This window comes from Hypanus sabinus, chromosome 7, assembly GCF_030144855.1.
Source record: "Hypanus sabinus isolate sHypSab1 chromosome 7, sHypSab1.hap1, whole genome shotgun sequence".
Lineage (NCBI taxonomy): Eukaryota > Metazoa > Chordata > Chondrichthyes > Myliobatiformes > Dasyatidae > Hypanus > Hypanus sabinus.
Window position 1 is genome coordinate 18,701,996 of NC_082712.1, and position 26,326 is coordinate 18,728,321.

General features: G+C 43.7%; 1 protein-coding gene across 1 annotated transcript in view; it reads left to right on the forward strand.

The window, feature by feature from the left end:
• Positions 1 to 26,326, forward strand: part of galntl6 (polypeptide N-acetylgalactosaminyltransferase like 6) — a 784,854-nt gene that overhangs the window by 126,486 nt on the left and 632,042 nt on the right. Inside the window, exon 3 of the mRNA XM_059974280.1 lies at positions 1,926 to 2,064. Coding sequence (XP_059830263.1) covers positions 1,926 to 2,064 — 139 coding nt within the window. The remainder of the gene's footprint in view (positions 1 to 1,925; positions 2,065 to 26,326) is intronic.

Consider the following 26,326-nt stretch of genomic DNA (forward strand, 5'->3'; position numbering starts at 1 on the left):
CTATGCTCCTCATGTAAAAACCACTACACCAGATGTTAACCTATTTTATGCCATGGACCCTTTTGCCAGTCCGGTGAAGCCTATGGACTCCCTCTCAGAATAATGTATTTAAAACTATAAAATAAAATGTTTAGAATTATGAAAGAAGCCAATTATATTGAAATAGTTATCAAAATATAAAAATACAACTTTGTGTTATGGTAATATATGTGCTTCTTTAATAATGTGTCACATAACAAGACTATACATTTAACCTATAGGCAAGTTAAAATTAAATTTCATTTTCAAAGACTTATCAGTGTGAAGAATGGTGTTGCTTAGCATCAATAAGAACATTATGTCTTAGTAAGTACTGCCAGTACTACAGTGGTTTGATGCCTACATCCAGCATTGAAGGAAATGCTAAATTTCTGTTGGAGGGCGGTGAAATTAAAGGTGTAGTTTTTTTCCAACCCAAGTTCAGTGATCCCCTGGAATCTATTCATGGACTACCAAGTGTCTGTGAATCCCAGGTTAAGAACCCCTGCTCTACAAGATTGCACCAGGTTATCTAGAATACCAAGGAGTGAAGTCCTAGCTTGTCCAAGTTTACAACCTTAACCTAGACCTCCAGTTCCAATCTCATCCAACCTCAGTGAAAAAAGCATATTTGCACTTGCCCTATCTGTGCCCTGTTCAAATTTTATGCCTGTATCAAATTTCCCCTCATTCTCGTTCCCTGAACTGAATTCCTCCAGCATTATGTGTGTGTGGCATTTCTGCCTCATGTGTGGCCATGTTTTCAGCTCTCAAGATCCTTAGCTGTGAGTTCTCTCCCTAAACCGGAACCTTCCTCTGTGAAGTATTCAGTGGAGATTCTGCCATCAGTCTCCTGGTGATCCATCCTTGCAGCTCCATGTATTCTCCCCTAGGCTGTTAATCTGATCAACCACCCCCACCCCCTCGATCTATTACCCCTGTCACTGTTCTGCATTGTAAACACTCTTTATGACGCTGTTTACACACACCACAGCAAATTCCTAAAATACGCATCTACTGCAGATGTCGATGTCAAATAAAGTTGATAATGATCCTGCAAAGTAGCTCACACAAAATGCTGGTGGAACGCAGCATCTACAGGGAAGCAGAGTCGATGTTTCAGGTTGAGACCCTTCGTCAGGCACGAAACGTCGACAGTGCCTCCCTATCGATGCTGCCTGGCCTGCTGCGTTCCACCAGAACTTTCTGTGTGTTGCTTGAATTTCCAAGCACCTGCAGATTTCCTCGTGTTTGCGTCTGCGAAGTAGCTTGTGCTTTTCTACCAAGTTAGTTGTGCTGTAGCTGTGCAAGGGATGACTCCGCTATGAGGGTTAGGGTTTGCGATATCAGCACATTCAGAGAACCCAGACTGGAAAAATAAACAAGGGCTCCATTGGCTTGTTCTACATCCTTTTTTATCCACCAATGGCTTATCCCACATCAATTTCACCCATCGGCTTTCCCTATGCTTGCTAACTCTAACCCTTTCCCACTCTTGTTATATTCCCCACTGTGTTTTCTTCTATCTATTAATATTCCTCACCCCCGCAATGGTTTACCCTTTATCTTTTAATTTCCTTCAGTGAGTTTTCCTACTCCCATTAATTTACCCATTTCCTTTTCCTTTTGTGTTGTATTAATTCCCCACTAATAGTTTGACCTCTGTCCATTAATTTTCCTGCAGTTTGTCCAACGTTGTTTAATTCCCCCTCATGGACTGTCCAACACCAATTAAATTCCCTCTGCCTCCATTGGCTTACTGCACACTCTTTAATTTCCCCACAGGAGTCGCCCAGCCCTTAATAATTCTCCCTGCTCTTGCTATGGCTGGTGATCAGACCTGAAAAACAAGCCTTCCCTGGAGCTATCTGTCGAGTGTGGTCTAGTGATCTCTGTCTTTGTTGCAGGAAAGGGTGAACACGGGAAGCCGTTCCCACTGGCAGAGGAAGATCAGTCTGATTCAGTGTACAGGGAGAATGGCTTCAACATCTATGTCAGCGACAGCATCGCCTTGGACCGTTCTCTGCCTGACATCCGCCATCCAAAGTGAGTAAAAATGGGAAGGCGTTTGTCCCAATTACTTCCTTTCAGACTAATTTTCCCACTCATAGTTCAGAACATGAAAGGGTAAAGAAATCACACACACACACACACACACACACACACACACACACACACACACACACACACCCCCCCCCCCCCCAATGGAAATGAATAAAGAGTCAACGTTTCAGACCAAGACCCTTCATCTGCATTTTGTGTGGATTTCCGGCATCTGCGGGAAATCTTATGTTTAAAGAATTTATCGAGACATGGTTATCAGGGAATTTATTATGACACATTTGTACCAGAAGGCATGTTAGTAATTCTTTCCATTAGCCTTTTACTTCCAGGGGAATCTGAAGATCAATCAAAAGCCTGTGTTGAAGAAAAAGTTGTCTTCTCTTCTCATGGAGATATTTTCCCTTTGATCCATTCTTAGTCTGTGTGCAGAAGCAGCCTGGCCTGAACTTACAATGCATTTCTTGCTGTCCCTGAACTGAGAAGCTTGCTGAACTGTTTCCTGTCATGTCAGGACGAGTTTAGTGTTATGTGCGTAAACACAATGAAAAACCTAAACACAAGAGATTCTGAAGAAGCTGGAAATCTACAGCAGCATGCAAAAGTGCTGGAGGAACTCAGCGGGTCATGCAGCATCAATGGAGATTAAACAGTTGAGTTTTCATCTGGCAGAATCACATGTGGTAAACATACAAACTCCATACAGACTGCACTGGAGGTCAGATCACAGGAGCTGCCTTTGACAATTACAAAACTTAAGAGACATTTGGGCAGGTGCAGGAACAGGAAGGTTTGAGAGGGATATGAGTGAAACACAGGCAAATGGGATTAGCTAGGGTAGGCAAATTGTTTGGCATGAATAGATTGGACCAAAGAGTTTGCTTTCATACTGTTCTCTATGACAAACTGGGGCAATGGAGAGGAATCTCAAGCAAAGATCTACTCGAAACTTTATTGATGTAATTTTAGTATCACTAAGACTTGTAAATCTGCAAAAAATATCCCATCCACCTTAAGTAAATTTAGATTAAGTAGCACACTTTTTATTTGGGAGCTCCCGTCAACTCTGAAATCTCGGTTATTTTTGGTTTTGTTTCCCCTCGTGGGTTTAGAACATTAATACAACTGGTTGGAAAGAAATTTGATTTAAGAAGTAATTTTCATTATTATCTGTCATACAAGCAGTCATTGCTCAATGATTTTGCCTAAAAATAGGGTCTTATCATAATGGAAATAATTAGCTTCAGCCCTAGAATACAAAGTAAAGACAGCCAAAGGTGTGGATGAGATTTGCTGCCTGTTACTGTTTCTCTTTAACATCATCACCATCTGTGAGGTAAAGTTGCAGCTTCCTGATGTTATTCAACCAGAAAAAGCATAGATAAGGACTTCAAACATCAAAATTCAAAGGAAATTTATTATCAAAATACGTACAGTATATGTCACCATATACTACCCTGAAATTCATTTTCTTGCAGTAGAACAAAGAAATACATTAGAATCAATGGTAAACTACACACAAAGACTGACAAACAACCAACATTAAAATGAAGACAAACTATGCAGATAGAAAAATAGTAATAGATAAATAAATAATACTGAGTACGTGAGTTGTAGACACTTTGATAGTGTGTCCATAGGCTGTGGAATCAGTTCAGTGTTGAGGTACATGAAGTTATCCATCCTGGTTCGGGAGCTTGATATTTGATGATGATTGAAGACTTGAGGAATTACAAGGAGAGATTGTGTAGATGAGGACTTTGTTCCCCGGAATGTAGGGAATGGAAGTGTGTCCTGCTGCACATAAGTAAGATCATAAGGGGCATAGATAGGGTGAAAGCACCATATTCTTCTTTTCCCAAAGAGGAAGTGCTATGAACAAGGGCTCATTTTACTTTCAATGTATGCACGTACAATATAACTCTGATATCTGTCTTCTCCCGATAGCCATGAAATACAGAAAGACCATATATCAACTTCCTCCCCAGCATGAAAAAGAAAAAGTAACAAAACTCTCAAACTCCCAATTCACCCATCTCTCCCCCACAGGAAAAAACATTGACAATAGCAACAAGTCCACAACCCTTCCCACACAGAAAAAAACAGTGACAACAACAAACCCTGACACCCTCACTCACAAAATGAACTGCTACAGTAGCATCAGAACCCCTGACCCCACCCACACTCACACGCAAAGAACTAACAGATCACCCACCCACCAATCAGCCACGCGAAAGAATACACTGAAAAAATAAAGGAAACCAATATAAAGTACAGTCCAATCAGATTAGTCTCAGAGCACTGAACCGTTCTTCCATGACTCAGAACTCATGTCTGGTCCATTGGCAGCAAACACTGACCAGGACCAAGAACTGCTGACCCAGTGGTCTCCATTGGGAGTGAGCAGCGTTCACCTCGATGCTTCAATCTTCCCCCTTACCGCTTCAATGTGGAGTTGTTCGTGACCCCACGCCCTGTCTTTGGTCTTTTCCACGAGTCAGTTCATGGCCCTCCGTCCTTTTCAAGAAGGCATAGGTTTACGATCAGCATCAGGAGGTCTAAAAGGAACAATGGTAGAGTTGCAGTTAGCATATGGTTTCACAGTGTTAGAGTCCCAGGTTCAATTCCCACCACTGTCTGTAAGGAGTTTGTACTTTCTCCCCGTGACCATATAGGTTTCTTCTGGGTGCTCTGGTTTCCTCCCACATTCCTAAGACATGCCAGTTAGTGGATTAATTAGTCACATGGGTTAACTGGGCGGCACAAGCTCATTGAGCCTGAGGTGCCTGTTACAGTACTGTATCTCAAAATAAGCAATTATAAAAAATAAAATATTATATTTCCTGGCTGTTGTTAAAAATCCAAGTGGTTAACTAATATCCTTCATGGTCAGCAAATCTAGTTCATCCTATATTCTGTGACACCAGACCCATCAAAATTTCAGACTTTTTTAACTGCCCTTTGAGACCTTGGAAGCAGCAAAAAATGTGAGCCATGTCACCAGTTTGTGAGAGCTGTCTACAAGTAGACTTCCCAAGCCTCTCCAAGGATTGCCACCTTGTTGAGGTGGAGGGGCTTGTTAGTTCCTGAGATCACGAGCGCGATGCTGCCTGGAGTTCAGTCATCTGGGACTTAGCTCTTGGTAGGATCGCCCAAGGTGGTAGGGTCAAGGCCCCAGAAAAAGAGTGATCCAACCAAGACCTCAATGGTGGAGTTGGCAGAAGATGACGACACATCACTATGGCAATTAAGGTGACGAGGGATCTCCAGCTGTCTTACATTCCATGCCACTGGACCTTGACCCTGATCTGTCAAAGACTATGTGCCCATGCATCACCTTCTCCATGTTAAACAAAATCACGCTCAGGCATTTTCGATTAAGGAAATAACCCCAACCTGGGGTCCACAGACCCGTTGCTTAATGGTATTGGTCCATGGCATAAAAAAGTTGAGAACCCTTACCATAGAAGAGCAGTGTACCAATTAGTGCAATACTATTAATGTTCAGAGTTCAATCTCGATATCATCTGTAAGGAGCTTGTATACGCTCCCCATGACCATGTGGGTTTCCTCCCATCTCCCAAAACCGTACAGGTTAGTAGGTGAATAGGCCAATGTAAATTGTCCTGTGATTAGCCTAAGGTTAAATAGGAGTGGTGTTTGGTGGCACAGCTTGTTGGGCCAAAAGAGCCTATTCCACGCTGTATGTATAAATTTTTTTAAATTTCAATTAATTAAAGAATTGGAAGCAATTCTCCAATTGCAACCTAACAGGCATAGTTTGCTTGATAGGGAGAAGCCTTGTTTCCCATTCCGTGTCATGGTTTACCGTACACAGGTAGCTACGCATTAGTCCTCATTTCATTCCTCAGCACAGAAGCCAGCGATAATAAAATGATAATTTCAAGGTTGCATTGTAGCTTCCTGTGCGAAATTAGCATTTGGGCTAATAATTGATCACCTCCCAGCTGTGAAGCGCAGAAGAAGCCTCATCTTCCTTTTTCCTTCCCTCTGTCTCCAGCTAATTTTACAAAGCTGTCAGAAGCCGCAGCAGAAAAAAATTACTGGTTATCACTGCTTTATCGAGCCAAAATGACAAGGCTACATTGGAACTGGAATGGTGTCTGACTGGTAGCAAGGCTGTAAATTGAATTCACTGACACTTGGAGACAATTACTATGTAAATTGTTGCTCAGACTCATCGCATTGGTATTTTCTAAAACTGCACTTGTCACTTGCCTTTTGACAAGTGGGTATTGTATTCCCAGCAATAGAGGTACAGAGAAAGGTCTCAATGGAGGCTCCACTTAGCAGAGTTCCTTGCAAAAGCAAAGAAAATCAGACGTTTCAGAAGATAAGAGTGTCTGTTTTCCCTTAATGGTGCAACATTTTACTGTGAAAATTCTAATTTATGATTTGGGCGGCTTTTTCATAATATCACCTAACAACTGCTTTGGAATCTGTTGACTGAGCTTTTTGCTGAGTGTCTTATCTAACACCAGCTCCCTCTTCAGACCCAAAGGCTGTTGCATTATCTCTTATTCCTCCTCTTGGACAGATGCAATTGCTTTTCAAGTGTATGTAGTAGAGGGATATTTAATCCAGACAAATTTTCTGCAAGATAAGATTTCTGAGGACATTTGCTGAAGGCTGTTAAATTTACTTTGGTAAAGAATATTACTTTTTAAATTATTCTTTTTCTCGCAAGATGATAGTACTGCCCCAATTTGCTGCCAGCTCTAATTGGCCCTGAACTGAGGACTGGATAAGGGTAAAGCACAATGGCACAGCAGGTAGAGCTGCTGCCTCATAATGCCAGCGTCCCAGGTTTGATCCTGACCTCGGCTGCTGTTAGCTATGCCATGAATTCCATGCAAGTGTGTGGGCCTCCCTCTGAGCTCTGGTTTCTTACCAGAATGCCTAACATTAAAGACAAGTCAAGTCACTTTTTATTGTCATTTTGACCATAACTGCTGGTACAGTACACAGTAAAAACGAGATGCTTTTCAGGACCATGGTGCTACATGAAACAGTACAAAAGCTACGCTGAACTACGTAAAGCAACACAAAAAACTACACTAGACTACAGACCTGCCCAAGACTGCATAAAGTGCACAAAACAGTGCAGGCATTACAATAAATAATAAACAACACAATAGGCACAATAAAGGGCAGTAAGTTGGTGTCAGTCCAGGCTCTGGGTATTGAGGAGTCTGATAGCTTGGGGGAAGAAACTGTTACATAGTCTGGTCATGAGAGCTTGAATGCTTCGGTGCCTTTTCCCAGACAGCACGAGGGAGGAGAAGAGTTTGTGAGAGGGGTGCGTGAGGTCCTTCACAATGCTGTTTACTTTGCGGATGCAATGTGTAGTGTAAATGTCCGTGATGGAAGAGAGACCCCGATGATCTTCTCAGCTGCAGGGTCTTGCGATCCAAGATGGTGCAATTTCCGAACCAGGCAGTGATGCAGCTGCTCAGGATGCTCTCAATACAACCCCTGTAAAATGTGCTGAGGATGGGGGGATGGGAGATGGACTTTTCTTAGCATTCGCAGATGTTACGTACCCCGTAACTGGGTCACTTACCAGCAAAGATACAGAGGTCCGTTGAAGTCTGATGGTACTATTTTTAACAGTATTTATTGATAAAAATACACAAAAATAATATCAATACAAACATACAGATAATATACGTCGTCAATATTAAATCTAAAAGTGCGGGTATAATAATAATCAATAAGAAATAGCTCTATCGTTATCTAGGGGATAATGTATTGTCCGATGGAAATATAAAAGTCACTCAAGTTCATTCAAGCTGCAGCTTTTTGGTTGGAGAGAAAGACGGATGTTTAACTTGCCCATTCCTTTTATGATGTCAATCCTTCGAGAGTCGTTGGGGGCTGATTTCCCCTTGTGGTTAACTAAAGCCGTGCTTCCGTGGTAAAGGCCCACCGATTCTGAGGCAAATGGAAAAGGATGCACGTGGCTTTTCCACCGGCTTTCGCTATTACGCTGTTGCAGGAGTTCTAGCATTTCTCCTGGTGCGTCTGAAGGGGCTGTTCCCCAGACCCTCTTTTATCCTGACTCACAGGGTCTCAGATGTCAATCAGGTTGGGATGATGCAATCCCTCCACCAACCCACCCCCCCCTCGGTTCATTGCCTGGGGGCTTCGATGAATCATACAGTATTCAATACACAATTCCATCTCCAAGAGACAATAGCCGTTATCAATGGTTCCACCTTTCGGAGGCCAGGACACATTCTAAACTCTTTGTGGATTCTGCATGCCTTTGTCTCATTTCCTGGGTCTCCTGACCTGACTTAATAGTGATCTTGCGATTCTCAAAAAGGAGGGGGCCACGGACGTAACACAGAAAGTAGAGATGCTGCTGGACTTTCTTTGCTATGGAGCTGGTGTCTAGGGACCAGGTGAACACCAAGAATGATCTCTACTGAGGAGACGTCCTCCTGAAGTCAACAGCCATCTCTTTTGTTCACATTAAGAGACAGGTTGTTGGCTCTGCACCAGCCTGTTATCTGCTGCACCTCCTCTCTGTATGCTAACTCATCGTTTTTGCTGAGTGAACTTGATGATGTAGTTTGAGTTGTGTGTTGCAGCACAGTCATGGGTCAGCAGAGTGAACAGCAGTGGACTGAGCACACAGCCCTAAGGGGCCCCCGTGCTCAGTGTGATGGTGTTGGAGATGCTGCCTCCGATCCGGACTGACTGAGGTCTCCCAGTCAGGAAGTCTAGGATCCAGTTGCAGAGGGAAGTGTTCAGGCCCAGTAGGCTCAGCTTTCCAATCAGTTTCTGAGGGATGATTGTGTTGAATGCTGAACTGAAGTCTATGAACAGCATAACAGCATTCGTACATACGTGTCTTTTTTGTCCAGGTGGGTTAGGGCCAGGTGGAGGGTGATGGCAATGGCGTCGTCTGTTGAGCGGTTGTGATGGTATGCAAACAGCAGGGGGTCCAGTGAAGGGGGCAGCAGGATCCGCCCCCCCCCCTCACTGGATTAGCTTTATTTGTCATATGGAGATTGAAACATCAAAACGTACAGTGCATTGTGTTGTTTGAGATCAACAACCAACACAGTCCAAGATGTGCTGGGGGCAGCCTGCAATTGGCGCCATGCCTCTGGCGCAACGTAGCATGCCCCCGACTAACTAACCCTAATGCTATGTCATTGGACTGCAGGAGGAAACCAGAGCACCTGGTGGAAACCCACCTGGTCAAGGGGAGAACGTACAAGAGAGCAGCAGGAATTGAACTGCAATCTTACAGATGGTACCGTAAGCCAATAGGCCAGCCACTACACTGTTGTGTCACCATTAGCTAAACAATAAAGTATTAGCACATTAAGGTGATACTAATTTAGGATTATTGTAAATGGTTCAATGGTTAGCATGGACAAAGGGCTGATGGGCCCATCTCAGAGCTTTATGACTCTATAATAGCAGATTTTCATGCTTTTGGGCCACTAATGAGCCAAGTGGATTTTAAAACAGCACAGAAAATGCTCAAGGAATTGAGCAGGTCAGGCAGCATCTATAGAGAGTTTAGACCAGGGGTCGGCAACCCGCGGCTCTTTCATCTCTGTACTGCGGCTCCCTGTGGCTTTGGAAAATAAATGATGAGTATTTAATTAAAATGTATTTTAAGTTAGTTTGTTAGTTTTTGAAATGTAATTCTAAATTTGAAGATTATGGTGATCTTGTACAATCTAAATAAAACGTGTTTTTTGTCGCTATTAATATACGTCACCACTGCCAATGCCTGACACCCGCCAGTGCGCGATTTCTTTAATTTTTCAATCCAAGGTAGGCTAACTATGGAGAATTCTAAAAAAAGAAAAGTGACTGAAGAAAACAGAACGTTTAATGATACGTGGGCAGATTCATTTGCTTTCACTGCTGACGAGACTGGTTTACCGGTATGCTTAATATGCAATGAGCAAACAACAAAAAGTCAAATGTCGCAAGACATTTCCAGAATAAACACGCAGCCTTCGCTCAAAAATATCCGGATGGAGATGAGAGAAAAAAAACGTTTCAGAACTGATGCGGAAGGTTGATCTGAGCAAAAATCATTTCAAGAAGTGGATGAAGTCTGGAAAATCAACTACATATGCTAGTTTTGTTGCTGCTCAGGAAATAGTCAGACACGGGGAGCAGTGTCCAGAGGGGAGGTGCTGAACCGTTTTGTCGCGTGTCTGGAAGAAGTGAAAACTTTCCTGGGCAGCAAAGGGCTCACCTTTCCTGGGCTGGAACAGCCAGAGTGGCTGGAAAAGCTACACTTCATGGTAGACATGACAGCGCACCTGAACACGCTGAACACAGCTCTTCAGGGGAAAGGGCACACAGCCCTGCACATGTTGAAGGATATTTTGGCATTCGAGCGCAAGTTGACAGTGCTTGCCAGAGATTTACAGAAAGGCACATTGTCTCACTTCCCCAATTTGAGAGAGTTCAAACAAGCTCACGACATGATAAATTCGGAGTATTTACATCCTGCAATCATCGCAATGCAAACATCGTTTGGGAAACGCTTCTGTGAGTTCAGAGAGGAAAAAAACACATTATCCTTCCCGGTCACTCCCCTAAGCATCGATCCATCCCTACTGAATACGACTGCACTGGCAGGTGTGAGTCAACCTGATCTTGAGATGGAACTGTCCGACATAGCCGACAAAGACATATGGGTGTCTAAGTTTAGACACTTGACAGCAGACCTTGAAGATGTTGCTCGTCAGAAGGCCGTTCTTGCTCAGAATCACAAATGGAGTGATATTGAAAACCTCCCTAAACCGGACAAACTTGTGTTCGAAACATGGAATGCTATCCCCGACATTTATGTAAACATTAAAAAGTATGCGCTTGGAGTCCTGTCGATCTTTGGATCCACATATGTATGTGAGCAGGTGTTCTCCAACATGAACTTTATACAAACAAACATCGCGCATGCCTCACAGATGACAGCTTGCAATCCTGTGTAAAGATGAAGGTGACATCATACAGCCCTGATGTGCAGATGCTGTGCGCTGAGGTCCAGGAGCAGAAATCCCATGAACCAAGTATGATAAATATTTTAATTGCCTATTATTTTATGTATATTCATATTTTTTCATTGTTCAGTGAAATAGTCCTTTTATTTTTCAGGTTGACAGCTGGCTGACGTTATTTTTGGTTTGCTGCTGGCGGACGATTTAAGTTCGGCGTTTTTCATAAATACAAGAAGGACTCAAATAGACATTGAGTATTTTACTTAAAAGTAACCTTCAACCCAACGTCTTTTTTTCGGAGTTCAAAATGTTTTTGTTGCATGCAGAAACGTAATTTTGTTTTCTCTGCAGGAGTTCATCAATTTCATAAATGCAACACATTATAATTTGTTTATACATAGCATAAAGGCAAAAAGAAAAAGTTGTATGCAGTGTTATTTCATTTTAAATGTCAAACGGGTTTTGTGGCTCCCAGTGTTTTCTTTTCTGTGGGAAACGGGTCCAAATGGCTCTTTCAGTGGTAAAGGTTGCCGACCCCTGGTTTAGACAGTTGATGTTTCAGGTTCAGACCCCTTCATCTGGACTCGAGTATAACAATCCAGTTGTGTTATACCTAGCGTGATGAGAGCAGCTTTATTTTTGTTAAGCAAGACCAGATTTTTATTTAATTCCAACGCAATGCTCCATTGCAATGAATTGAACAGCATGCAAGACAAGTTTTTTACTGTACCTTGGTATGTGTGACAATAATAAACCAGTTTTCCAATTTTCTCCACTACTCTGGTGGGATATAAACTTGTGTCTCTGGATCAATAGTCCAGAATACTGGTAACTTAACCACTGTGTTGCCATAGAGACAACTATGCGGAGACATTGCAGGTTTCTGCTTCCTTGACTACAAGAGATTAAGGAATGATTAATTTAAATGTTTACAGGGGTTCCTAGAGCAGATAAAGGGAAAGTATTGCATCCAGTGACTGAAACAGCACCGTGTAGGGTTAAAATTAGAGTTCAGCTTTTGAGGGAAAGCTGATGAGGCCCCGACCATACACGAAGCACACTGAAAATTTGGAATCTACAAACACAAGATGCTGGAAATCCAGAGCAACACACACACACAAAATGCTGGAGAAACTCAGCAGGTCAGGCAGCATCTTTGGAAATGAGTAAGTAATCGGCATTTCAGGCTGTGACCCTTCATGAGAACTGGAAAGGAAGAGGAAAGAAGCTGGAACAATGAGGTGAGTTAGGGAAGAAGAACAAGCTGGAAGACAGGTGAAACTAGATGGATTGAGGAGGGGGGCATGAAGTAAGAAGCAGGGAGGTGATAGGTGGAAAAAGCAAAGGACTGGACAAGAAAGAATCTGATAGGAGAGGAAAGTGGACCGTGGAAGAGAGGGAAGGAGGAGGAGGATGTGATAGGCAGGTGAAGAGAAGGGGTATCAATTCAGAATGGGGGAATAGAAGAAGAAGGAAGGGCGAGGGAAAAATTGTTTACAAAAGGAGAAATCAAAGTTCAGACCAACGGGTTGGAGACTACCTAGATGGAATGTGGATTGTTGCTCCTCTTTCCTGAGAGTGGCCTCACCTTGGCAGAAGAGGACGCCATGGACCAACATGTCAGAACAGGAATGGAGACAGGAATCAAAAAGGTTGGCCATCAGAAAACTCTGCTTTTTGTCTCACGAACGTATGGGAGAGCTCGTCACGAGCACCGGATACAGTAGGTGACAACAAAAGCTTAGAAGGAGAACTATTGCCTCACCTGGAAGGATAGTTTGAGGCTCTGAATGGATAACCTACTGATTCCCACAGTCTTCTTGACTACAAGCCTACCAAAGATATGACAGACAGACAAACATACTTTATTGATCCCGAGGGAAATTAGGTTTCCTTACAGCCGCACCAACCAATAATAGTGAAGAAATATAGCAATATAAAACCATAAACAATTAAATAATAATAAGTTAATCATGCCAAGTGGAAATAAGTCCAGGACCAGCCTATTGGCTCAGGATGTCTGACACTCCGAGGGAGGAGTTGTAAAGGTTGATGGCCACAGGTAGGAATGACTTCCTATGACGCTCAGTGTTGCATCTCGGTGGAATGAGTCTCTGGCTGAATGTACTCCTGTGCTTAACCAGTACATTATGGAGTGGATGGGAGTCATTGTCCAAGATGGCATGCAACTTGGACAGCATCCTCTTTTCAGACACCTTCAGACTATATCTTGAATATAACTCTTCCTACCATATCTTGTGGAGCTAGACCTTTTCTTTAGTTCCTTTGTCTCCACCACATCTGTTCCCAGGATGAGACTTTCCTTTCCAGGACTTCAGAGATGTCTTCCTTCTTCAAGGAAAAGGGTTTCCTTTCTTCCACCATTGATGCGACCCTTACTTACAGCTCCTCCATTTCCTGTACATCTGTGAACTGAATTGAATTGACTTTATTACTTACATTCTTCATATACACGAGGAGTAAAAATCTTTATGTTACATCTCTGTCTAAATGCGCAATGTGCAATTTATAGTAATTTACAATAAATGGTATGTACAACAAGATAGTCAATATAACACAGAAATACAGTTGTGTCAGCGTGAATTAATCAGTTTGTTGGCCTGGTGGAAGAAGCCGTCCCAGAGCCTGTTGGTCCTGGGTTTTATGCTGTGGTACCGTTTCCTGGATGGCAGCAGCTGGAACAGTTTGTGCTTGGGGTGACTCAGGTCCCCAATGATTCTTCGGGCCCTTTCTACATGCCTGTCTTTGTAAATGCCCTGAATAGTGGGAAGTTCAAATCTACAGATGCACACCCAATCTTCCCACTGCCTTAACAGGCATAGAATTGCTTTTGTCCTCAACTACTGTCCCATGAGCCTCCTCATCCTCATTCTCTGCAACTTCCACCGTCTTCAACGGGATCCTATCAGCCAGCATATCTTCACCTACCCCCCACACCCCTACTCTCAACTTTCTGCAGGAATGGCTCCCCCGAATGGTTCCCTTGTTGATTCAACCCTCCCCACTAATCTCCCTCCTGGCATGTCTCCCTGCAAGTGACAGAAGTGCTACACCTGCCCATTCACCTCCTTCCTCTCCTCCAATAAGGGGTCCTTCCAGGTAAGGCAACACTTTGCCCTTTTTCCCTGTTAGGGTTGTCTACTGTATTCAGTGCTCCCAATGTGACCTCCTCTACATTGGTGAGACACGATGTAGATTATTGGACCGCTTTGTTGAGTACCTCCATCCATAGAAAGTGAATTTCCTAGTCACTAGCCATTTTTGTTCCTATCCCCATTCCCATTCTGACATGTCAGTCCAAGGCCTCCTCTCCTAACAGGATGAGGGCACTCTCAGGGTGGAGGAGCATTACCTCATATTCAGTCTAGGTAACCTCCAGGCTGATAGCATGAACATTGATTTCTCCTTTCCGTTAATACTTTTCCCTCCCCCTCCTCCTTCCATTCTCCACTCTGGCTCCCCTCTTACCTCTTGTCTTCTCCTCACCTGCCTATCACTTCTCCCTGGTGCTCCTCCTCCTTGCCTTTCTCCCATGGTCCACTCTCCTCTCCTATCGGATTCCTCCTTCTCGAGCACCTTGACTTTTCCACCTATATAACTTGCCAGCTTCTTTCTTCATCAGAATCAGAATCAGTTTTAATATCACCAGCATATGCCGTGAGACGTGTTAACTTTGCAGCAGCAGTGCAATGCAATACAATCAAGGAGAAGATCAAGATGGCTACAGGGGAATATAGGAGAAAGATGGAGAACAAGGTTGGGCAGAGTGGCACATGGAGGTGTGGAGAGGCATGAAGAACATCACTGGCTTCAACCAGCCCAGCTGTAGAGCCCTGGAATGCAGCTCATGAGTTAAACCAATTCTTTAATAGGTTTGGCAATCGCCCTCCTGTTCCCACCCCTCTCAGCACACCAGTCCAGGTGCAGAGGCACTCAAAGCTCTCTCAATACCAACGTCTTTCCTCCTTCCACCTCACCCCTCCAGATGAACAACACAGGCACCCACTGTCTACATCCTCTTCTTGCCGTGCAGCTACCATCCACAACTCAAAGTACCACTGCTAAAGTCCGGATCTTCACTTCCCCCAACCCCCCCGTCATCATGGACTCACCTTCTCTACTGAGCAGGTGTGAAGGGCTCAGACACAGCAAAGCATTGGGACCGGATAGTGTGAACCCCAGAGTCCTGAAGGAGTGTGCTGAGCAGCCGTGTGGCGTTCTCCAGTGTATTTCCAATCTGAGTCTTGGAGATGGTCCCGCATGTGTGGAAAACATCGTGTGTGGTCCCGAAGAAGGGCAAACCAGAAGTCTTGAATGACTACCGTTCAGCGGCTCTGACTGCACACTTTGTGAAGACCCTAGGAAGGCTGGTCCTGGCTCACGTCCGACCCCTGGCCAGATTCCCGAGCTGGAGCACGTTGGAGTCGACAATGCTGTCATCTACTTGCAGAATTGAGCCTATTCCCATTTGGATAAGCAGGCCAGCACTGTGAGGATCATGTTTTTTGATTTCCCAATACCGTGCAGCCTTCATTAAAGCTCCTTTCAATGCAGGTTGACACTTCCATTGTGGATTGGATAACAGACTACCTGTCTAGCATGACTATTATGGTTTGTGCAGCTTCAGAGCTGAGTGTCAGACATAGCTATAAGCAATACTGGGGCCCCACAGGGATGGTATTGGCTCCCTTTCTGTTTACCCTGTATACCTCGGACTTGAGATATAACATTGAGCCATGGCATCTGAGGAAATTCTCTGATGACTCAGCAAAAGTTGGGTGTACAAAGGGCGGACAGGAGGGTGCATACTGGGTCATGGTGGAGGAATTTGTCAAATCGTGCAAGCTGAATCATCTACAGCTCAACATCAGTAAGACAAAGGAGATGGTGATGGACTTTGGGAAGAGTAAGTCTGCACTGCTCCATTACTATTGATGGTGAGGATGTGAATATGATGAGGAGCTATGAGTACCTGGGAGTGAAGCTCGTTGATAGACTTGAATGGAGCACTAACACAGAATTGAATTGTCATTATTTCTTACATCCTTCACATACACAAGGAGTAAAAATTTTTATGATATGTCTCTGTCTAAATGTATAATGTGCAATTTACAGTAATTTGTAGTAAATAGTATGTACAACAGGACAATCAATATAGCATAGAAGTACAATTGTATCAGCATGAATTAATCAGTCTGATGGCCTGGTGGAAGAAGCTGTCCCGGAGCCTGTTGGTCCAGGCTTTGATCCTGTGGTACCCTTTTCCAGATGGTATCAGCTGGAACAATTTGTGGTTGCAGTGACTCAGGTCCCCAATGATCCTTCAGGTCCTTTTCACACACGTGTCTCTGTAGATGTTCTGAATAGTGGTAAGTTCACATCTACAGATGCACTGGGCTTTCCGCAGCACTCTCTGCCGAATCCTGAAACTGAGGGAAGTACAGTTCCCATACCAGGTAGTGATGCAGCTAGTCAGGATGCTCTCAATTGTGCCCCTGTGGAAAGTTTTTGGGTTTGGGGACTTATGCCAAACCTCTTCAATCACTTGAGGTGAAAGAGGCACTGTGGTGCTTTTTCCACCATACAGCCGGTACGTACAGATTACGCGAGATCCTCGAGATCCTGAGGAACTTAAAGCTGTTCAGCCTCTCAACACCAGATCCATTGATGTCAATAGGGGTTAGCCTGCCTCCATTCCTCCTGTGATCCACAACCAGCTCCTTTGTTATTGCAACATTGAGGGAGAGGTTGCTTTCTTGACACCATGATTTATGATTTCCTCTCTGTAGGCTGCCTCATTATTAATTGAGATAAGGCCAATCAACGTAGTTTTGTCAGCAAACTTAAGTAGCAGATTGGAACTGTCCTGGGTATACAGGGAGTAAAGGAGGGGACGTAGTACACAGCCCTGAGATCCAGCTGCACAAGGCAGGGGCAATGCTGAGGTTCCTGAGCTTCCTGTTGAGCCTGGATGGAATTATGGTGTTGAAAATAAGAACATAAGAAGTAGGAGTAGGAGTCGGCCATCTGGCCCATTGAGACTGCTCCGCCATTCAATAAGATCATGGCTGATCTGTCTGTAAACTCAGCTCCATCTACCTGCCTTTCCCCCATAACCCTTAATTCCCTTACTATGTAAAAACCCTTCTAACTGTATCTTAAATATATTTAGTGAAGAAGCTTCAGCTGCTTCCCTGGGCAGAGAATTCCACAGATTCACCACTCTCTCGGAAAAACAGTTTCTCTTCATCTCCGTCCTAAATCTTCTCCCCTGAATCTTGAAGCAATGTCCCCTAGTCTCACCTACCAATGGAAACAACTTTCCTACTTCAATCTTATCTGGCCCTTTCAAAATTTTGTATGTTTCTATAAGATCCCCTCTCATTCTTCTGAGAGTATAGTCCCAGGTGACTCAATCACTCCTCATAGGTTAACCCCTTCATCCTGAAATCAACATGGTGAACCTCCTCTGCACTGTCTCCAAAGCCAGTATATCCTTCCTCAAGTATGGAGACCAGAACTGCACACAGTACTCCAGGTGCCGCCTCACCTGTACCCTGTATAGTTGCAGCATGACCTCCCTGCTTTTAAAATCAATCCCTCTAGCAATGAAGGCCAACATTCCATTTGACTTCTTAATAACCTGTTGTACCTGCAAGCCAACTTTTTCGATTCATGCACAATCATTCCCAAGTCCCTCTGCACAACAGCATGCTGCAATCTTTCACCATTTAAATAGTAATCTGCTCTTCTTTTATTCCTTCCAAAGTGGATGATCTCGTATTTACCAAAGTCGTATTCCATCTGCCAGACCTTGGCCCACTCACATAACCTATCTATATCCCTCTGCAGACTCTCCACATCCTCTGTTGAATTTGCATTCCCACTCAGTTTAGTGTCATCAGCAAATTTTGCAACGCTACACTCAGTCCGCTCTTCCAAATCATCAATGTAAATGGTAAACAGCTGCAGGCCCAGCACCGAACCCTGCGGCACCCCACTCACCACTGACTGCCAACCAGAGAAACACTCATTTATACCAACTCTCTGCCTTCTATTAGTTAACCAATCCACTATCCATGCCAATACACTTCCTATGACTCCATGCATCCGTATCTTATTTATAAGTCTCTTCTGCGATACCTTATCGAACGCCTTCTGGGAATCCAAGAATATGACATCCACCTGTTCTCCTCTATCCACTGCACTCATTATGTCCTCAAAGAAATCCAGCAAGTTTATCAAACAGGAGCTACCCTTTCTGAATTGTCTTCCTTGTTCAAGCATAATACACTAGTTTTAGATCTAACTATTTCATCCTCCATCTGAACGCGAAATTCAATCATAATATGATCACTCTTTCCAAGAGGATCCCTGACTACAAGATCATTAATCTTACCTGTCTCATTGCACAGGACTAGATCTAAGATAGTATTTTCCCTTGTGGGTTCACTAACATGCTGCTCAAGAAAGCCATCACGGATGCATTCTATGAAGTCCTCCTCAAGACTTCCTTGACAACCTGATTCACCCAATCTACGTGGAAGTTAACAACTGCCGTTCTGTTCTTACAAGCCTCAGTTATTTTTTGGTTAATTCCCTCTGCCACTGCAATTTTTTTATTAGGTGGCCTTTTAACAACACCCACCAGTGATTTTTTTCCCCTTTACCATTCTTAATCTCTACCCAGATTAACTCAACATTCTGCTCCATTGATCTTATATTGTCTCTCACAATCACCCTTGATCTCATCCCTAATCAAGAGCAACACCCCACCTCCTCTGCCTTCCTGCCTATCTTTCCGTATTACCTGATACCCTTGGATATTTAATTCCCAGTCATCTCCACCTTGCAACCAGGTTTCAATAATGGTCAGTAGATCATATGCCTTGGCTCTGATCTGTGCCACACGTTCACTAATCTTGTTTCAAATACTATGGGCATTTAGATAAAGTGCCCCTATATTCATTGTCCTTTTAGAATCTAGTGATCGATGCGATTTTTGCATTTTACTCTTATGCACTCTACTCTTACCTTTTTATTCACTAACTCTAGCTTTGGTCTCTGCAACACTTCCCTCTTCTTTTCTGTGTGGTTTCCCATCCCCTGCCATATTAGTTTAAAGCCTCCCCAACAGCACTAGCAAACAATCTCCCTTGGACATTGATCCCGGCCCTGCCCAGATGTAGACAGTCCAGATGGTACTGGTCCCTCCTCCCTCAGAAGCGGTTCCACTGCCCCAAGAATCTGAACCCCTCCCTCCTACACCACCGCTCAAGCCACATACTCATTCTAGCTATGCTGCAATTCCAACACTGGCTAGCACCTGGCGCTGGTAATAATCCTGAGATGATTACCTTTGAGGTCCTACTCTTTAATTTTATCTGCTAGCTCCCTAAATTCAGCATGTGGGACCTCATCCCGCTTTCTTCCCATATCGTTAGTACCTACATGCACCACGATAGCTGGCTGCTCACCCTCCCCTTTCAGAATGCCCTGCAGCCTCTCCGAGACATCTCGGACCCTTGCACCTGGGATTCAACACCCCATACGGGAGTCCCGTCTGCGGCCACAGAAGCTCCTCTCTATTCCCCTTACCATGGAATCCCCTACCACAACGGTTCCAGCACTCTTTTTCTTTCCCTCTTGTGCAGCAGACTGCCCACGGTGCCATGATCCTGGCTACTGCTGCCTTCACCTGATGACCCATGTCCCCCAACAGACTCCAAAGCAGTATGTCTGTTTCGGAGGGAGATGACTGCAGGAGACTCCTGTACTACCTTCCTGCTACTACTCTTCCTGTTGGCCACCCATTCCCTATCTTTCCTTAGATCCTTAAACTGCGGTGTGACCAATTCACTAACTGTGCTATCCACAACATTCTCGGCATCTCGGATGCTCCAAGGCGAGTCCATGCGCAGCTCCAGTGCCACCACGCAGTATATCAGGAGCTGCAGCTGGACACACTCCCTGCACACGTGGTCTTCAGGGACACTGTCAGCCTCCCTGAGTTCCCACATGGCACAGGAGGAGCATGGCACTGGTCTGAGCTCACCTGCCATGTCAGAGCAAAGGATGTTAGTGAAAGAGGACCACGGGAGAAAGGGAAAAGCCCGCTGGGGAAGTCAAAGACAGTGATCTGTGAGTCTCTGCGAATCTGTTCTTCGCTGAAGTCCTGTTTGAACCAAAGCCCTCTCACTCCACTGCTCACTGTATATGGTGTCTTCTTTTTAAACTCTTCCCGATCTCTACTGGCTTATGTCACATACCTGTACAGTCTTGCCTCTCTTTACCCCGAGTAGTAAGATGCCTTCTCTCTGAAAATCCTTTGAGACGCTCCACTCGTGACCTTCTTGCTTTGAATCTAAAACCGCTAAGGAATCCTTGCCTTTTTAAACTCTTTTCACTCTCTACTGCTTGACGTCACACACCTGCACAGTCTTGCCTCTCTTTCCCGAGTAGTAAAATGTCTTCTCTCCGAAAATCCCTTCAGAAGTTCCACTCATAGCCTTCTTACTTAACTGTAGTCCAAGAACAGTAAGAACAAAATAAAGTCACTGATACACTGTCTTTGTGATTGCATCTGCACTACCATCTTTGCACCTTACTATTGTTCTGCGCTCTTCGCTGCATTTATTGTAGTAGTTATTATCAGCATGCTTACTGTTTACCCTGTGAGCTTTACACAAGCAAGGAATTTCATTGCACCTTGGTGTATATGTTGTTAGGGAGTATTCTGGAGTTATGTGAATATAGCGGATATTAATTCAAGCTGGAAGCAATCTTCAGTTCTTAATGCAAATTGTAAATTGCATGCACTAGATTTATGTTAAAAGCACAGACCAAGAGATATGGGTTTGCAAAATGGAGGCCATGAAACATTTGCATATACATCTGGCAAATGTTAAGACAATGGGGATGTGTTAATTGGCCTGCATCACTCCAGGGTTTGAGTATTTAGGACTACAAGTTCAGGAAAGCCTGCAATTAGTTTGTCCCATGAAAGGTATTTGAATATTCAGAGGTTTGCCCCACTGTAGACGTGCAATTCAAAGGAAGCATTGTCCACCCAAGGTATTGTGGTAAACAATGTCATTGTAATTACTGAAATTGTTTTGAATCATGTACTGTTACCTTTGATCTTAAGGGTTACAGAACGTGAAGTACTCTGAGTTTGTGGGATTCTACCGAGAGGGTCTCCAAGAAATTGTTTTTGACGTAGTGATTAAAGACTTCCATATCCACAACTTCTTCAGTAACAGTTGCAGCACATGTCAACAAATTAATCTAATCTAGATGTTATTACCAAAATACATTTTCAAGAAAAGAAAAAGTCTGTAGAAATTGAGAATCTGAAGAAAAATAAAAAGTGTTTGAAATGTTCAACAGGTCAGGCAGCATCTATGGTGACAGAACTGAACAGAGATGCTGCATCAACTGAAGGCATTGGTGTCAATACTGGATTGGCTCTAGGATGACTAGGAGGCAATAGAAGAGGGTTGTAAAGGGTTTACAGGGGTGGAGGGGATTATAACATTAGGGTGGAGTAAGGCTGTGATTTACGTCAGAAAACATTGTTAAATTAAAAGGCAAAAGGATGATAGATAAAAGCTGGCTGTTTGCATTTAAAACACAGAGGAATGAAGCTATTAGCAAGATAAGAGATCTGTATCATCTTTGTTCAGATAACAATTCTATATTTGGAGTTATCAATTTCCTTCTGTTTAGTTTCTGGTGTTATTAGTTATTCTTCATACAAAGGCTCAAAATTACCTTTAGCAAGAAGGGGAGAAAAGTCATCTTTCAAGTCTCACCTTCTTGTCAAGACTGAGGTGTTGTATAAAGTCCCCGTATCTTGTTAATGAATTAAAACCCGGAAGCTTCTTATTCCTGAACTTTAAAAGCAAACATGACCTGTCTTTAACCGTTGTTTCTTTGCAGTCGGGATCTGAATTCATGTTCCTGTATCTGAAGATAAGTGGTTTTCTTCCTCATTTTCATGGTCTGGGTTTGCTGCAGTTGCTTGTTTATCCTCTCCACTACAAAACATTTACAAACATGGTGCTTTGTTAGGCATGCCTGCACATCTGCTTGTTAATATGATCAGGCAATCACGTGGCAGCACCTCAATGCACAGCAGCATATAGACATGATCAAAAGGTTCAGTTGTTGTTCTGTGGAACCTGACTGTGGAATGATTGTTGGTGCCAGATGGGGTGGTTTGAATATCTCAGAAACTGGTAATTTCCTGGAATTTTCATGCACAACGGTCTCTGTAGTTTACGCAGAATGGTACGAAAGCATATTTCAAATCCAGCTAATGGCAACTCTGTGGGCAAACAAGACTTTTTAATGAGCGAGGTCGGGGGGGAGAGTGGAAAGACTGGTTCAAGGTGACAATAACTCAAATAACCATGTGTTACAACAGTGTTGTGCAGATGAGCATCTCTGAATGCACAACATACGAAACCTTGAAGTGGATGGGCTGCGGCAACTGAAAACCACAAACAGTCACTCAGTGGCCACCTCATTGGGTACAGGAGGGAGCTAGTAAAGTGGCCACTGAGAGTCTGTTATAAACACAAGGGATTCTACAGATGTTGGAATTCCAGAGGAACAACCTCAAAGTACTGGAGGAACTCAGCAGGTCAGTCACTATCTGTGGAGGTCGACATATCAGGCCGAGACCCTTCCTCCTGACTGGAAAAGAAGGGAGAAGAAGACAGAATAAAAAAAAGAGGAGAAGGAATACGAGCTGGACGGTGATAGATAAAGGGAGCAGATAAGTGACGGAGGAGGGGATTAAGTGAGAAGCTGGGGTTGATAGGTGGAAAAAGTAAAGGGTTGAAGGAATAATCTGTTGGAGTTTTTTGAGGGTGTAACAAGGATGTTAGACGAGGGTAAGCCAGTGGATGTTGTGTAACTAGATTTTCAGAAGGCATTCGATGAGGTGCCACATAGGAGATTGGTGAGTAAAATCAGAGCTCATGGCATTGGGGGCAGGGTTTCAACATGGATAGAAAACTGGTTGGCAGATAGAAAGCAAAGGGTAGCAGTGAATGGGTGTTTCTCGGACTGGCTGGAGGTGACTAGTGGGGTACCACAGGGCTCTGTATTGGGACCACAGCTCTTTACGATTTATGTCAACGATTTAGATGAGGGCATTGAAAACTATATCAGCAAGTTTGCTGACGATACTAAACTGGGTGGCAGTGTGACATGCGAAGAGGACGTTAGGAGAATATAGGGAGACTTGGATAGGCTGTGTGAATGGGCAGATACTTGGCAGATGTCATTCAATGTGAATAAATGTGAAGTTATCCACTTTGGAAGCAGGAACAAGAGGGCAGAGTATTGTCTGAACGGTGTAAGGGAGAAACGCAAAGAGACCTAGGAGTCCTAGTTCATCAGTCAATGAAGGTGAGTGAGCAAGTGCAACAGGCAGTGAAGAGGACAAATGGAATGTTGGCCTTTATTACAAGGGGAATTGAGTACAAGAGCAAGGATGTCCTTTTGCATTTGTACAGGGCCCTGGTGAGACCACACCTGGAATATTGTGTACAGTTTTGGTCTCCAGGTTTAAGGAAGGACATTCTGGCAATTGAGGAAGTGCAGCGTAGATTCACTAGGTTGATTCCTGGGATGGCAGGGCTGTCATACGCAGAGAGATTGGAGAGATTGGGCTTGTACACACTGGAATTGAGGAGATTGAGAGGGGATCTGATTGAAACGTTTAAGATAATTAAATGATTTGATAGGATTGAGGCAGGAAATATGTTCCAGATGTTGGGAGAGTCGAGTACCAGAGGGCATGGATTGAGAATAAGAGGTCAGTTATTTAAAACAGAGTTGAGGAAGAACTTCTTCTCCCAGAGAGTTGTGGAGGTGTGGAATGCACTGCCTCGGAAGACGGTGGAGGCCAATTCTCTGGATGCTTTCAAGAAGGAGCTAGATAGATATCTGATGGATAGGGGAATCAAGGGATATGGGGACAAGGCAGGGACTGGGTATTGATAGTGAATGATCAGCCATGATCTCAGAACGGCAGTGCAGACTCGAGGGGCCAAATGGTCTACTTCTGCACCTATTGTCTGTTGTCTATTGAATCTGATAGGAGAGGAAAGTGGGCCATGGCGTAAAGAGGAAGAGGAGAGGCACCAGAGGAAGATGATGTGCAGGTGAGGAGAAGAGAAGGGGTAAGAGGGGAACCAGAATGTGGAATTGAAAAGGGTGAAGGGGGAAGAAGTAACTTGATGTTAGAGAAATTAATGTTCATGCCATCGGGTTGGAGGCAACCCAGACGGAATATGAGGTGGCTCATGCTTCACCCTCCAATGGAAGGGTGGCCACATGGGGGTAGTAGAGGAGGCCAGAGACTGACGTTTCAGAATGGGGATTAAAATTAAAATGAGTGGCCACCAGTAAAGTCTCTCTTATGTGGGGGAGAGAATGAAGGTGCTCAATGAAGTGTATATGTTATGTAATATTATATATGTTGAACTGATTTCAATGTCAATGTCCCTGATTATCCAAGCAAATCAAAATGGACCCTGTCATATTGACATAGTAATTTCTTATTGACTTCTATTTTATTCAGTATTAAGTGTGTAGCATTTAGCATTATGCTTTTCAGTGCTCGCAGTACGATCGGGCTTCTGTCTGGAAGGAGTTTCTCTGTCCACCCCATGACCATATGTCTGTTCTTCGGAGTGCTCTGGTTCCCCTCTCATTCCAAAGATGTACCAGTTCAGGTTAATGAGTTGTGGTTATGCTATAGTGCCACTGGAAACATGATATAGTTGTGGATATGCTATAGTGCCACTGGAAACATGATATAGTTGTGGATATGCAACATCTGTGGGCTGTCCCCAACATATCTCGCTCTGTGTTGGTCATTGACATAAACAGTGTATTTCACTGTGTACCATGTGGATACATAAAGCCAATCTTAATCTGTCTCTATTGCTTTGAAATTAGGATGAATTAACCAGTTTTCAAGTTTACTACCCAAATGCATTGTCCAATAACCCTCACCCTGTTGCTGGGTTAAATCAAGTTGTTTACTGTGTGGTGGCAGCTTTCCACACAAGGGTGTTATTGGTCCTTTCATGGAGTACTCCACTTTAAGGATTCCATTTGAAATGGCTTGCCCCTGATGGCTCTTCATTCAGCAATATGATTAGCTGCCTGTCAACACCTCGACGCGAATGTGACAATATCAGTCACTCTGTCATCCACACTTTGGCTTTGATGTCACAATGTACAGTACTGCACAGGCTAATAGGATGAGGTGACACTGGTTGGTTCAGAAGTACTATTTGATTGCTGTTTCCCATTGCAGACAATGCGCCAGTGTCTAGCTGTCAAAACTTGGTGAGGCCCTAGGGAGCACCATGCCCTAGGACAGAAAGAGGGGGAGGAAAGAAGTCATCAAAATGGTGCAATTCATTTATTTTTCCAGGGTATGAAAATCTTTGACAAGGCCAACTCCCACTCTTAATTGTTAAAGAGAAGGAGTGATGTGCCTAATGGCATTGCTGTCTCAATGATGTTGGCAGATTAAAGGCCAATATAAAATGCCCCCAGTGTGTAGGTGAGTGGGAGAGCTCTGTTATGCCATACTTCTACATAAAAATAAAATTAGTAGTACAGATAGGGAATAAAATGTACATAAATGCATAAATACATCATGAATTTCCAATATAAATATATGCCCATATGTAAATACCATGTAGAGCAGTGACTAGGATATTGGATAGATGGGGATGGGGAGATAACGAGAATGGTTGATCACATTAACTCCATAGGGAAGGAAACTCTTGGGATGCCATGAAGCTTTTGATTTACTAGCCGTTGTAAGTACAAAAACAACTTGTGAGTTCTACTTTTATTTATTTAGACATACAGCACAGAACAAGGCTGAAATGGCTAATGTGAGGGGGCATAGTTTTAAGGTACTTGGAAGTAGGCACAGAGAGAATATAAGAGGTAAGTCTTTTACGCAGAGAGTGGTGCACTGCCAGCGACAGTGATGGAGGCGGATACAAGAGGGTCTTTTAAGAGACTTAGCTAGGTACATGGAGCTTAGAAAATAGAGGGCTATGCGATAGGGAAATGTTAGGCAGTTTCTCAAGTAGGTTACAAGGTCAGCAAAACATTGTGGGCCAAAGGGCCTGTAATGTGCTGTAGATTTTTATGTACTAGAACAGGCCCTTCTGGCCCAA